At 34.4% G+C, this 15,705-nt stretch overlaps 1 protein-coding gene and 1 non-coding gene across 2 annotated transcripts; one reads left to right on the top strand and one right to left on the bottom strand.

Moving 5' to 3' along the window:
* The first annotated feature begins 3,718 nt into the window (after window positions 1-3,718).
* Window positions 3,719-13,712, top strand: LOC134283809 (protoporphyrinogen oxidase-like). The gene is made up of 11 exons (XM_062766290.1): window positions 3,719-3,902; window positions 5,958-6,092; window positions 6,221-6,320; window positions 6,648-6,775; window positions 7,620-7,761; window positions 8,439-8,626; window positions 9,291-9,354; window positions 10,263-10,384; window positions 11,139-11,246; window positions 11,913-12,062; window positions 12,949-13,712. The coding sequence occupies exons 1-11, from the start codon at window positions 3,813-3,815 to the stop codon at window positions 13,138-13,140; spliced, it is 1,419 nt and encodes a 472-aa protein (XP_062622274.1). The 5' UTR covers window positions 3,719-3,812; the 3' UTR covers window positions 13,141-13,712.
* On the bottom strand, window positions 5,435-5,507 carry Trnas-gga (transfer RNA serine (anticodon GGA)). Its single transcript has one exon. It is a non-coding gene; the product is annotated as a tRNA-Ser (tRNA).
* Window positions 13,713-15,705: the final 1,993 nt, after the last annotated feature.

The following is a 15,705-nucleotide window of genomic DNA, read 5'->3' as shown; positions in this document are numbered from 1 at the left end:
AAAGCCATTCAGCACGCCTTTAACAACCCAACACACCCGCTGTGCACTATACACTTAAAAGAAAGGAGAGGTGCAGTACAAAGGACAGGAAGTTTGTGGTGTTTTCTACATTTGGACAGAATGGTGTAATAAATAGTGATGACTCTTTCGTGAGTCTTTCTCGTACGATTCTAAAACTGCTGACCTGGAATCTTTTCTCCACAAATCTCAGAATTTTTAAATGTCACTTCGAAAGCCGTTTAAAGCCATTGCTGGACAAACATTTATCTACCACTTCAAAATGGAACTATCAACGAATAGAGGACGAACAACAATTCCAAGTCCATAAACAACAGGTTAATAAAGCAGTCCCTTGATTGGAATCCACACAAACTTCCCGATCTCATCGCGAAAATCAGTGCCTTCCAAATCAATGATTTAAGATGAACGATCCATGGCAATGCAATTACATCTTGGGGGACACACTTCAGCAACATCCGGTGCCATTTACAGCTGTTGAGCTCTCTCAGAGAAAAGAAATAAATATTTTAAACATTTTATGGAAACTCCTTTCCCAGAAACCCATCAAGCTGACAAGTATACATACATCAAGCAACAGGTAACTATTTCAAAGCATATCGTAGCTTAAATTTTTAAGTTTAATTTTCATTTAAATTCAGAATTATGTACTCCATCACCGAATAAATTACGTTTATTTGAAAAAATTATTTCAAAATTACATTGTTTACTGATTCAAATTCTTAATACACATAGGTACCACCAACATCGAAGGTAGACCAGAAGCTAAAGTCAGAGGAAACGTCAAAACTTTACACTCAACTGCAAACTATAGTAAAGCCATTGCTGGACAAACATTTATCTACCACTTCAAAAACTTTAACTATAATCCGTGTTTAACAAAGACTTCACTTAAAGAAGAGACGAACAACAATGCCAAGCCTCCAAAATGAAATATTTAGCAGGTTCAAAATTGGATAAAAAAACTGTTAAATACAATACTGAGTATTTTTACATCTTCACATTTTTACAGGGGAGGGGTTGGAATCCACACAAACTTAGCTAGCCCGGAGAAAATTGGGAAAAAAGTATAATTCATCATATGTATTTCGAAAATCAACGAAATCAGTGCCTTCCAAATCAATGATTTAAGACGAACGATCCATGGCAATGCAATTACATTTTGGGGGACACACTTCAGCAACATCCGGTGCCATCAGACGTCTGGGCTAAGTTGAGCCTATCAGAGAAAAGAAATAAATATTTTAAACATTTTATGGAAACTCCTTTCCCAGAAACCCATCAGGCTGACAAGAAACAATAATTACATACATACATCAAGTCCTCCAGATGTAGCTTCCAGGTAACTATTTCAAAGCATATCGTAGCTTAAATTTCTAAGTTTAATTTTCATTTATATTCAGAATTATGTACTCCTTATTAGGAAATACATATAATAAATTACGTTTTTTTTTAAAAAATTATTTCAAAATTACATTGTTTACTGATTCAAATTCTTAATACACATAGGTACCACCAACATGATTCGAACACAAATTCCTTTTAACAGTAGACCATACAAAAATGAAGCTAAAGTACTCAGTATTGTATTTAACAGTTTTTTTTATCCAGTTTTGACGGCTAGCTAAATATTCATCATTTACAGCACCATTGGTTTGATAAAGTAAGTCTTTGCTTTTCTTCTTAAACACGGATTATAATGCGTTTTTAAAGTTTTTTGAAAAAAAATTTATTAGGACTTTACCGTAATTTGAATGACCTTCCCATTCGAATGCATGTACATGTGACTTTTCCGAATGTAACTTTTATCGATTGGCAATTGTGAGTTTATATTCCCCGAAAGTGAATTCACCGAAATTGACATTACATATTCATTGATTTCAGGAGGTTGTGTAAGTCTTAAACTAAGTAACTTTTGTTTGAAAGAAAAGTTGCTTCATTTCATTTTATTTTCCTTTGATTGCTTATAGATATGCTCTGTAAATATGTTGTAGTGCTTATTTAAACTTTGTTGTAGTCTTCACTGTTTACCAATATGCTGCCCGATGTACATGTTTCAAAATTTTGTAGTGCTTATAAATGTTGTAAACATGTCTATATTAGTGTATTGCTGTTTGTCTTTTACCATAAAGATAATTATATTGTGATTGGCATTTTTTTTCCATAGTTTGTTTTAAAGCTATATACCCCGGTATGGCGTATCTGAGCTAAAAAATAAAAATATGAGATTAAGTGAAGATTTACATATTTGTTTTTCACGTTCAAATTCAAATCATCACCGATTTTGAATTAAATATCCCCACTTTCTATAGTTAATTTAACTTTAAGCTGTGTCTGCTATTTAATTCCGAGACGGAAATAAATCGATTTAATTGTTTTAAATGTGATATCTAAACGCGATTGATTTAAATTGTGTAATTTACAGGAAAGTTCTATCTTTATATAAAGAATAAAAAATAGAAAGATCTTTTTAATTTTAGTTAGTTTGAACTTATCAAAAATACACCATATATGAACTTTAAAAATCACTTGAAAAAGTCCACATCGTAGTTAGTCTCACTGGCAGCGAAATAGAAGGTCACCAAGTACAGTGCACTTGAATTTAGGACAATTTTGGGGGGATTATAAAACAACATCTTCCTGAAAAACAACTTGCATAAATTTCATAGTTTATGCTGTAGTAAGGTAGAAAATCTCATTCGAAGTAGGGTACCCTATATGTTTCCAAGACTTTGTTTCTTACCTTTAGTATTTTTATATACCTTTTCTCTGAATCTTAACAAAAGTATATCAGCAAGGTGATAGACTAGGAAATCATATATTTTTATTTTTATAATTTTTTTGTCTATATAATAAAAATTCTCAGAAGCTGGGGTGGGGGAGGGTGGGAGGTTACACCATCCATTCGTCAGGTGCCTGTGTTCATTGAAACTCACATTTTTGTTAATGTAATTAATGTAGTAAATTAGTGTACAAAAAAAAAAAAATACAAAATGTAGTACTATAAACGATGTTGGAGATGGAACTTATCCCCCTCCCGAATCAAACAATTGTTTTCTTTTTCCGCTTGTCAAGTTCTTAAATGAAATAAAACATGCCCCCCCCCTCAAAAAAAAAATCCAAACAAGCAAAGTTAAGTTTCAACATCCCCCGCCCAGGAATTCAAAATCCATTCTATATCACTGCTTGCCTTTGTCAGCGATTGTTAAATGTAAAATAAATTTTAAAAATTTTGAACAAATGTAAATACACTTATTAAAAAGTTGTTAAAATAAATTTTCAGTAAGAAAAAACACCTATATACATAAACAAAAACGTGCCAAGTTTGGTTGAATTTCTTTCATATGGTATATAAAGAGATATTTTGTATCCTAGAACAATTACAATACCAAAGTTTCAGAAAAATTGAATTTCTTTCATATTGTATATAAAGAGATATTTTGTATCCTAGAACAATTACAGAAAAATTGAATTCGAGGAAAAAATTGAAAAGGGGAGGAGGAAACGTTTAAGGTTACATTATCATTTAACATTTTTTTATTTATTATTTGTAAAATAATGTTAAAAGGTGAATAAAACATTCTTAAAGAATTGAAAAATATTATCTAGGATTCTGGGCCTATGCTCAACATCACATTGGTGTTCAAAATACGGATGCCGATCTCAGATCGGTTTTGACATTAGACAAAACCGTCTAGATCAATGAAGCGCTTGAAAATTTCCTCACGTTTCTTCTTTTGACTTGTTCAGTTGTTGACAAATTTCCTAAATTGGCATTGAATTAATGAGAGGAAATGAGAACGGTTGCAGTGCTTGGAGGCGGCATTGCCGGATTGTCATCAGCCTTCTTTCTTTCACGAATGTCACTGCCGAATGTGTCAAAGGTAGGCCTAAATCTGGACTGTAAATGTAATTGTCCGAGTTTCCTCAGACTGTCAGACTCATGGTCTATTAGTTTGTACTGTTTTACCAGATAGTGAACTCGTGACAACAAACTTCAACGGAATATAAAAGCTTTTGGTTATAATATAATTAGAAAGCTTTATTTGAAGTGGGGCTACTAGAGATTTATGTCAATTACACTTATAACGGGAGAGGAGAAAATGCAGCGGACCAGACCGGGATTCGAACCCGGGCCCCCTGAAACTCCGATCAGGTGCTCTACTAACTGAGCTATCTGGCCACCGGCGATCGAACCCGGCTGACCGCCACATTCCTCCCTCCTTAAAGGTCTTTGGCCCTCCAAAGACCCCAACCCAGGCTCATCTCTGGCAGGTCTTTCACCTGTCAAATCCAGGGCATGGCACGGCACCAAATGCAACGGGAGAGGAGAAAATGCAGCGGACCAGACCTGGATTCGAACCCGGGCCCCCTGAAACTTTGGCCCTCCAAAGACCCCAACCCAGGCCAGGGGTTCAAAATTTTTTTTGTCATGGTCAAGTCCAGGACTTGAGGAGTAAATTTTAGGCAAGTCCGAGAAAGAAATTTCAGAGTCCATATTTACCTATACATCATTAAATTTATGTAACTTATAATTTATTTTCATTTGTTGCATTGAATGAATAAAGACTATATGTATTAATATATGTTTTATTTGTCCCCCATAAACTGTCATATAGTCATGCATGAGTATTTCAACACAATACCAGACTGATAGATTATACATTACAATAACTTTTACAAATACTCACAACTGAATAAACCATCTGTTACAATAAATAGAAATTAGAATGTGCTGTAAGTCACAGCTAAAACCGAAATTTAACAAACTCATTGCCGTTTGTCATATAGGAGGAAACACGAGGAATGGCGTAAAAGCAAGAGTCTAATCGCAATGGAAAATAAAAAGACGGATTGTATTTTCGAAACGTTCGTAATGTTTTATGGGTATTTTAACGCCCACAAACCCACATTTTTACTTAATACATTTGAGAATTTGCTTTATTTTTAGCTTTACGATCATTTTTTTAACTTATAAAAAAAGATAAACAAGAAACATTGCCAAGTCCCAGGACTTTGGCGAATTCTAAATGCCGAGTCCGGATCCGGAATTTGTTAGTCCGGGACGTCGGACTTGAGGATTTTTGAACCCCTGCAGGCTCATCCCTGGCAGGTCTTTCAACTGTCAATTCCAGGGCATGGCACGGCACCAAATGTAACTGGAGAGGAGAAAATGCAGCGGACCAGGCAGACCGGGATTCGAACCCGGGCCCCCTGAAACTCCGATCAGGTGCTCTACTAACTGAGCTATCTAACCACCGGCGATTGAACCCGGCTGACCGCCACATTCCTCCCTCCTTAAAGGTCTTTGGCCCTCCAAAGACCCCAACCCAGGCTCATCCCTGGCAGGTCTTTCATCTGTCAATTCCAGGGCATGGCACAGCACCAAATGTAACTGGAGAGGAGAAAATGCAGCGGACCAGACCGGGATTCGAACCCGGGCCCCCTGAAATTCCGGTCAGGTGCTCTACCAACTGAGCTATCTGGCCACTGGCGATCGAACCCGGCTGACCGCCACATTCCTCCCTCCTTAAAGGTCTTTGGCCCTCCAAAGACCCCAACCCAGGCTCATCCCTGGCAGGTCTTTCGCCTGTCAATTCCAGGGCATGGCACGGCACCAAATGTAACGGGTGAGGAGAAAATGCAGCGGACCAGACCGGGATTCGAACCCGGGCCCCCTGAAACTCCGGCCAGGTGCTCTACTAACTGAGCTATCTGGCCACCGGCGATCGAACCTGGCTGACCGCCACACACTGTATACTTCAATGCTTTTGGGGGTTGTGGAAGTAGTGATATACTTTATTTACAGCAAATGTTGAAGGGTAGGTTTTAATAGATACATTAATCTGGCTAAATGTGGGCCTGTTTTTGGATAGATGTATTACTGAATAGGTAGTAAAAATATTGTTACTGTAACAATCTTATTTTCTATTCTACAGATAGTTGTGATAGAGGGCAGCAATAGACTAGGAGGATGGATTCAGACACAGCGCCTACAGGACGGTACAGTACTGGAAGGGGGACCAAGAAGCTTCCGTGGAGGGGGAAGAGCAGAGGCAACCACGTTAGAACTAGTAATTACAATGCAACTAGTAGATGATATAGAATTCTTTTTACCATAGAGTAATCAATGTTTACATTCAAGATTCTAATTTCATTTTAAAAACGTGTAAACCTGTCTTGATTTATTATGTATTCTTAGGTGGATATGCTTGGTATGAAAGATGAAATTATAACTGTGTCAAAGGAGAAAATGAGGAGAAGGCTTTTTATCAACGGAAAACTAAAGGAATTTCCACAAGGTTTAATTTTAATGACATTACCTATCCAAGATCATGTGAATCATGACATACATTATTGAATGTTTCATTTAATCTGATAAAGATCTAAAACACTTTACTTACCAGGGGTAATTAATTGAGAGACTCTAAACCAGTAAGAATTGATTTTAAATCCCCCTGTAGAAAAGATTTGTTCTTCCATCAATAATTGTGAAATTGTGTCAGAAAGAAGGAGAGCTGGTTTTAATTAGACTGGACCTAGATTTTCAGAGTATATATTACAGTGTTTATTTTGAGATACATTAACACTCCTATATACATCTATATCAATATGTTTTATTTTTTTAGAGTTTGATAAATGGAATCTGACTAAGGCCGTCCTTAAGGGAATTTTTAAAGACAGATGGATTTTATCTCCAGTGGAGGATGAGTCTGTTCACTCTTTTCTTTCCAAGAGATTTGGAACTAACCCAGAGGTGAATATTTCACTTGTGAAAACAAATCCATGAGATTATAATCATAGAAATGATTTATAGAGAATGAAAAAATAACAAATAACAATAACTGTCTATATGTTAGAAAAACTGTTTTTTTTTTGGTCATCAACCAAACTGGCTGTATTCTGTGACCTATGATTTTTTTTTTACATAAAAAGCTGACTAAATCCAATTATTTTAGCAACTGGTGCAGTCAACAATGTGCTAATTCATTAATATTGTTAATAAATCACTTTTAAAAATAAAAAACGGCACAGGCATGTGTAGCCCGAAGTCATGATCATGCCAATGGATCAATTACTTTGATCACTTTTTATAAGTGAGAACTTTATTTTGGCATAATTGCGCAAGACACTGTGCTTGCGAAAATATTCTAGCATATGCTAGTACTCCTAAATATTGCATACAGCATTAACCACAACTCGCGAAAATTTTGTCTTGCTTATAAAGAGTAAATTAATATCTTTCTTATAAATATACATTGTAAGGTGTCACAAAAATTAAGTGTTCTACAGTACATGCAAATTGATTGCAGTAAATTTTGAAGATGTCAGTTGTTTATGTTCATGTACATTATTTTGTCTCATGAAGTCAGAGAAATATAACTCTTCACTACATAAAAGCTACCACTCCTTTGACATGAAAAAAATATTGTGAGGAAAAGCTTTTCCCTTAAATTTTAACTTGGTAATTCAACCCAGATTTAAATTTAAAAAAAATCTCTATATAAAGAAAACTCAGAAGATATGGCTCCTTTTTAGTAGAACTTATAGTTGTGATCTTTTTTAAGTTTAAGCTAATATCACCTCTGTTTTACTGACAGATAATGGCATTTGCTGATTCAATGTTTAGAGGAATATTTGCAAGCAGTATTGCTGATATAAGCTATAAGTTCTCACTTTTTGGAAAATCAGGATGCAGTTCCTTGATACAACTTCAACATCAAATGAAGCAGACCAGGGAAGGTGGGTATCTGTTTTTTCTGAATTAATTGTGTACTAGGGATATTTTTTTAATAGAGAATATATATATGCTCTAGTCATTCTTTTAAAAATAGAAGTGCACCCTTATACATACATGTACTTATAAAGTTGACTTGACTTGGATGACTTGGCACTTATAAAGCAGTTTGTTTCATTGCAAGTTTTCAGGCCTGCAAAGCTTTAAAAACACCTAAAATTGTCAACTTGGCACCAACAGCTTATCAGATATCAAAATTTTGTACAAAGGTAGTCACTTTTCATCATTTAAAAAATGTAAAGAAAGAAATGATAACTTTTTCTATGATATATTTGATGTATCTTTGCATTTAATGAAGTTTAGGTCCAGACTACACACATAAGAGGTTTAATTCCCATGTTTACTTCATGGAGAATTTTCTGATGGTGGGTAATGCCCTAGAAACTATGTTTTTGATAAATCCTTCCAACCCCCAACCCCCCTGCCTGAATAATAGGGCTAATTAGAGGCTGTAAAAAAGGTGCACGTTCAAACTAGTTGTAATTATTGGAACAAAATATTTAAAAAAAACTGTATGTGAAAATTTAATAAGCAAAACAAAAAAAAAAAATTGGTAAGTCATAAAATTGTAAACAAAGAACATGTATAATTGAAACATATTTGTTTGTAATTTATCTAAAAGAGCTGAAGAAACATGACTGTGAGTTAGTACGCCGCGCTGCTGAGGAGGCGTGGCAGATCTGGAATCTCCGTCGGGGGACGGGACAGCTAGTGGAGGGCCTGACTGATGCGTTACTGAAGGACCCCAGGGTGGAGATCAAGATGGACACACCTTGTCAAGCCATGGAACTGGACTCCACTTCAGCCACTGTAGGACTATTTTTACCTCCACTTTCTAAAGAAAGTTTATTTGTTATACATGTAAGGTTTTCTCCATTGGTCTGTCTGTTGATCTGTCATTCATATTTTCTGGTCACTGTATCTCCTATTTGTTAAGAGTTTGCCAGAATTTTTTAAAGTTTATATTAAACTGTATGAGGGTTTTTAAGTTTTGATTTTGGCCAAAGGAATCCCTTGAAAGGCTTGCCTGGAAATCCTTTATACTTTCAAGTGGCAGCAAAAAAAAATTGTGTGCATGTAATAAATCATTAAATGTGGATGTAAAATAAGTTTCACAATTTAAATCTCTTCCCTGGGGCTCTGGGTACAGAGGGTTTTGATACCTTTTAAAGTAAGTCTTAAACTTGAAACCTCTTTATTCAGTATTTTACAAATTAAAAATGATTTTTAAAAAAGCGAACAATAGATCATCTCCAAAAAAAACCCCGGATATACAGTATAAAGACAATTCAAACAGTGAATCACTTGAATCTGTCAACAATATAAAAACTTTTTTCATTGTTTGTTTTGTACCATTTCAGTGAATACTGTTTGATATCTCAAATTTCATACATTATGAAACGGATGTATATGTTAGTGTTATATTTGTCTTTGTGCCATGTTTATAAAAAGTTAATAAACCCTTTTTTTGTAGTTACGGAGTAAGGATAATGATATACTGAAGGCAGATCATGTGGTCAGTACAGTGCTTTCCAAAAGTAAGTAATAATAGTGTACTCATAAATACTTCAAAATTTGTTTTACTGATACTTTAAAAGAAGAATTGCTGGTACAGTATTTAGTGGTATTTTAGCACCATTTGATAACATATGAATTATATGCAATAAAAAAATCAGGTGTTTTAATATGTCCCACCATGAATATGGCCAGGACATATCTGTCTTCCATCCATTGTTACTGAAATATTTTTTACCAGAATTCATTTAATTTTTGTCATAATTTTCCGACCTTCACCTTTCTAGTCCTTGACCTATCTATTCTCCATATTATGATAACCTTAGTTCCAAAGAATCTGTTTCAAATATCATCATTGTAAATTTTTATCTTCTCTTGAGTTAAGTTGGAATTGGTTTAAAATTGGAGGTCAAATTTTAAATACTAGTTGTGTACATGCATGTCTATGAGGGGAAAATTCGAAAAAATAATGTAAGACATAATTAAGACTCTTTGTGAATCAGTATCCCCACTTATCATACTTATTCTAGATTCAAGTTTGGTGAAACCATGTGATATTCAATTCTTTTTTTTCCTTCACAGTACGAGTTGGATAAGAACTTAATCTTTCTTTTCTACAATTTCAACTGTTCAGTAAAATTAAAATTTCACATTTGGCAAAAGTGGTCACATTTGCATTTTATAATAAAGTAACAGGGAAGGTTAAGATCAGGAAATTATCCCACTTGCAGTTGAACAAAACAATCAGTGAATGAATTTTGATTAAAATATCCTGGAAAGTTTCTTTGAAAATGAGCTAAAAATGTCACAGAAGGACAGATGGAAGGAAAGAAAATAGAAAGATAGAATAGTTATACGAACATGATAAACGCCCTGTCCTAGCCATATTCATGGTGCCCATGCATCAAATTATCTTGTTACGTTTCTGTAGACCTGGCCTCCATGCTCCCCGCTAAACATGAGGAACTGAGTGATTTTCTCAGCAGGATTCCTACAGTATCTGTGGTGGTGGTTAACATGGTGTATGACCAGGACTTAGAGGAAGTTCCACAGGTGGATCGTTCTGTCTTCTTTATTTATAGAAAAAGATCTCATTGCGAATTTTAATTTTTCAAAGATCAATGGAGTATAATTGCCTTTCTTGGCCCCCTTGTTTTAGAAATGCAGTACTTTTCAAATCAGAAGATGAAATGGTTTTCGGAGTAAAAGAATGACACTTATACAACTAATCAAAGTTAATGCAAACCAAATTTTATTACACCTGAAAAAAATTGTTCAGTTTTGATGCTTAAGAATTAATAATTGCAATTCATTTTAATTTTACACTTATATCAAATACTTGTGAATGAAAGACTAAGATTAAAAAAGCATCTAATTCTTTACACTTTAATGGCCTCTGTTTTGCTGTGAATTAACATCTAAATTGGGTCGGAGCAAAGTAATTTTTTCAAAAGTTTTCAACCACAGACAATTTTACCTTCATTTTGATTTTTATGTCAAATGAATGGACAAAGGTGGAGTTTAATTTAAATTGTGTTTTTAAAAGATGACGATTTTATATATAACGTCTGCTTTGTCAAAAATATTTAAAGCATACATAGATTTGTTAGTAGGTATACTCTGTATGTACTAAGAGTAAAAAAAATACTCAGTGGTCTAGAAATAGTACCGGTATGCTGCAAAACCATCTGATGTGCTTTGTCAACACAGTATTTAACAAACCAACTATCACATATTAAATTGATGTTTTGTTGATTTCTTAATTTGTTGTAGAATCTCCACCTGATGTAATTCTGATTTATTTCAGGGATTTGGACACCTCCTTCCCACATCAGAAGACCCCCCGATACTGGGGGTAGTGTATGACTCCAGGGTCTTCCCAGAGCTAGGTCCCATAAACACAACCAGACTGACGGTAAGTAAAACAGGCATGCAGGCATTATCACACTGTATACAAATGTGGGGTTTGTTTATAGAAGTTCAGTAAGGGTTATCTCAAAGTGACATTGTAAAAAATTAGAGAAAGATGTTAAAATAGGAGAAAGAGAACCATACTTTTATGATCTTGCATACCTGGTAGTTGAATTCATACTTTTCAAAAGTTATGTCCCTTGGCAACTATTTTTTTGTAAAAACATAGAATATTCACAGTAGCCTGAGTCTGTAGTTTTATGATTTGTTACTTTGTAGTTCATTTAGATTGCTCAGACCAGCATGGGGCCACCATACATTGAAAGAAAAAAATTAACATGATGGATTAATTGGAGCAAAACCTTATGTTTGTTTGATAACATAAAGAGGAGAAATGTTTCTCTCTTGATATTCAGTTGACTCTACCAAAGGGCACAACTCAAAGTGTGGATTTGACCATTAGAATTTACTTTAATTCAAAAGATGTTATTCTCCTTTGTTATTTGTATTGAATATTATACATTTCTAATCAATAAAATTATCTTGTAATTCAAGCATATAAGTACATGCACATTGGATTGATAATTAAACCTCTCTTGATTATCCTTTAATTGTACATAATATTTGAATCACTTAAGATAGCATGGAGTCAATGTTTATTTGTCTGAAGGTGATGATGGGGGGTGCCTGGATGAAGGAGCTGGAAGACAGAGTGGGGAGATTAAATGACCAGTCAGTGATAAAGTTAACCAAGGAGGTGTTACACCAACAATTAAACATAGATGCATCTCCGGTTCACACCAAAGTTTACTATCAAATGGTAAGGTTAAAATAATACTTAATGGTGTTTAATGTTTGGGGCCCATCTGAAAAGTTCATCCTTGCAAAGGCCTAGGGAGTACTGTAAAATGAGAAAGTTTTGCTCACACCTATGTTTTTAGAGCAAAGGTATCAGCAGCTTTTTTACAGATGAATTTTAAAGCATTTCTTTTTCTGTCAAAAAATTTTGGACAATCATCATTATTAATAGGCATGGTCAATCTAATGCAGTCCCCTTTTTCAATGAATACCCAGTTAACCATCAGAAAATACATAACTGCCAAGTGATTTTTATCATTTCACAGAAAAAATTCATTTGATTTGATACTTTCTGTATATCTAACTGATAATGATAGATATAATTACAAATTAAGTTTGAAGTAATACAATAACCTCAAAAGGAAAATCAGCTCTACAAGATAAGCAAAAATGCTGCCTTGAACTTCAGAGCATGGATTGTTCAAGAATTTTTTTTTGAACAAGAAATTGTTGGTCCAAGAATGAGTTAATCAGTTTCATAACATGATAACTCTGTTTTAGACTATGATTTTTTTTCTGATTAATATTCTATTTGTAAAAAAAATTTAATTAAATTTATTTGTTTGGTAAAAACCTACACCAGCCAAAGTTATGGAAATCTGAAAAAAATTATTCAGTGATACCCCCATTTCTGTTGCCTATCTCAGACTGTCCTAAATTAGACAGAATAAAGACAGAGATTTGTAATATTAAGTAACAATTCATCTTAAACATGTTATAAAATCCTCCCATGGGACTCGGCACTGGGTGCTCAGAATCTTTTATGATTTGTCTGTTGAAAGGATGTAATGTTTTCAGTTTATTATCAACAAACTATTGATAATGGATAATGATTTTTTTTTGTATAGGACTGCATACCGCAGCATAGAGTAGGACATAACAAGATACTACAGTGTATTTACTCCTATATTGGTGAGCATCAGCTCCCACTCACTCTGGCTGGCTGCTCCTACAGAGAAGTTGGAGTTACAGGCATTATACATGACAGTTTCCACCAGGCACTCTCTCTACAGCAGACTTTGGAAAGGAATAACTTATGATTTCTGTAGACCAATCAATTAATTAGGTGCCATTGTAAAATTGTGGGAAAGTTTCAGTTCTTAGGTTTGGTTTATTGTGTTCTTGACATTATCATTATTTTAGTTTTAAAAATATTTATAGGATATTCAGTGTCTTGAAGTTGAAGATGGAATTTATTTCAGAAGTGATTTTTTTTTGTTTTGTGATAGCAAAGAGATAAGAAGTTCTATAACTTGGTGAAATAATTCCATATCTAACTACATAACATTCAATATTATCTGTTATTACGTTTACGTTGTCTTTGACTTTCCATTTGCTAATTTCTTTGTACTGCTGTGTTTTAGGCTGATAACATAGACATAATTGATTGTAAAAATTGAAAAAGATGAATTTTAACAACAATTTGAAGAAACTTTGGTAGTACATATGTAAGTCTCAGTCAGGATGGTTTATTAACTTCTGTTGTTTTAGACGAGGATAGGTAGTACATGTATTCTTTTTATTAGCTCAGTGAGCTTTTCTGATCAAAATTTGTCCATTGATGTAGTTGTCTTCTTTCATCTTCTTCCGAAGAACCACTGGGCTAATATCATCGAAACTTAACTGGCACAGAGTATCCTTGGGTAGAGGGAATTTAAGTTTGTTCAAATGAATGGCCACACTCTCTTCCAAGGGGAAATAATCAAGAAATAGGGAAAATTGGGTGGGTGTATTAAAAAATATTTTTCTCAAGAACCAGTGGACTAGAAAAGATGAAATTTAAGTGAAAGCGTCTTGAAATAATTTTGATTCAGATTTGTTCAAATCAAGAGCCCTAGGGGTATGGTGGGGCTGTAATGGGCAATCAAATTTTTACGTTGGAAAATATAGGAAAAAATGTTCTCTAGAACAGAAAAGCTATGTTTTGTCGTATTGACATTTAAGCATACTCAAATAGTGTAGATTCAAATTTATATACTGTACAAGCCATGACCCCCAGGGGTAGGGAGGGGCCACGATCTAATTTTTACAGAAGAAATATAAAGGAAAAATCTTTAAAAAATCTTCTCATGAGCAGTAAAGATATTTGCTATATTGATATGAAGGCATCTTTAAGTAGTATAATATTTAAGTCAACCCCCGCCACACACACACCCTCATCACCAAGTAAACTTTTTCTATGATTTTTTTTTTCTGTTACTCTTTTTGAGCTCACCTGAGCTGAAAGCTCAAATGAGCTTTTCTGATCACCTGTTGTTGTGTTAGTCCATAGGTATGTCTTTCCATCTGTCCATCTGTATAATTTTTACATTTTCAACTTCTTCTCAAAACCCACTTGGCCAATTTTAACCATACTTGGTAAAAACCATCCTTAGGTGAAGGGGAATTTAAATTGTTAAAATGAAGGGTCCAGCCCCCTTACAAGAAAAGATGTAATAGAGTGGAATCATTGAAAAAATTCTTTTCAAGAACTACTTGGCCAGAAAAGCTGAAGCTTATATGGAAGCATCATTGGGTAGCGTAGATTCTAAATTCTTCAAATCATGACCCCTGGGAGTTGGGCTGGGGCAAAGTAGGGATCCAAGTTTTGCATTGAAATATATAGGAAAACTCTTTAAGAATCTTCTTTTCAAGAACCACTGGGCCAAGAAAGTTTAAACGTGGAAGCATTCTTGGGTAGTATAGATACAAATTGTTCAATTCATGACCCCCGGGGGTAGGACAGGCCACTATAGGGGAATCCAAGTTTTACATTGAAATACATGTATATAGAAAAAAATCTGTAAAAATCTTCTCAAGAACCACTGGGCCAGGAAAGCTGAAACATATGTGGAAGGGCAGTGCATGTAGATTCTAAATTGTCTAAATCATAACCCCTGGACATAAGGTGGGGCCACAATAGGTATTACAGACGGGTAAATCTGGTGAAGAACAGCATGGTTAAAGTTACTGAAGTAAGGGATGTGGCCCATGGGCCTCTTGTTATTAGAGTAAAAGAGAAGATACTATTGAATTCTTGCTGTTTCTGAGGTTAATACAATGATTTAGCCACCTGAGGAGTACAATACTCACCGAGCCCAATGGGCAAGGTAAATTTTGTCCTTCCAAGGTTGCTAAATCATTGTAATGACCTAAAACCTGCAGTAATTGTTTTATTATATGATTCAATGATTTTAAAAATAACAAGAACTCCTAAAGCTTTTAATGCCATGTTACTTACTTGCATTTGCTGAAGTCATAGTCAAATGCAATGAGAGAAACAGGGTTAAATAAACTAGTATTAATTTGGACTTTTCAAAATTGATTTACCGTATTAGTGGAAGTTATAGCGAGACGGAAATTTAGCGACGTAATTTTAGCGATTTTAAAAAGCTTACTACAGAAGCTATTACAAATAAAAGGCAATGAATTTTTAGCGATATTCAATTTTAGTGATCTTGGCACCCTCGCTAATAATGCCAAAATTAAATTCTGGCGAAAAATTCTGCTTATATAGTAGTTACTAAGAGAAAGAAATATTTATGTCAGGCTGTTTAATATAATAGATTTTGAAAGGTGGCATTATTAGGGTAAAATGACAGCTGAAATATCCTTGATTATCCCCC

Source organism: Saccostrea cucullata, unplaced genomic scaffold (genome assembly GCF_032062105.1).
Source record: "Saccostrea cucullata isolate Sc308-1 unplaced genomic scaffold, CSIRO_AGI_Scuc_v1 ctg146, whole genome shotgun sequence".
NCBI lineage: Eukaryota > Metazoa > Mollusca > Bivalvia > Ostreida > Ostreidae > Saccostrea > Saccostrea cuccullata.
Note: the sequence above shows the minus strand (reverse complement) of the source record. Positions and strands in the feature narration are given on the sequence as shown.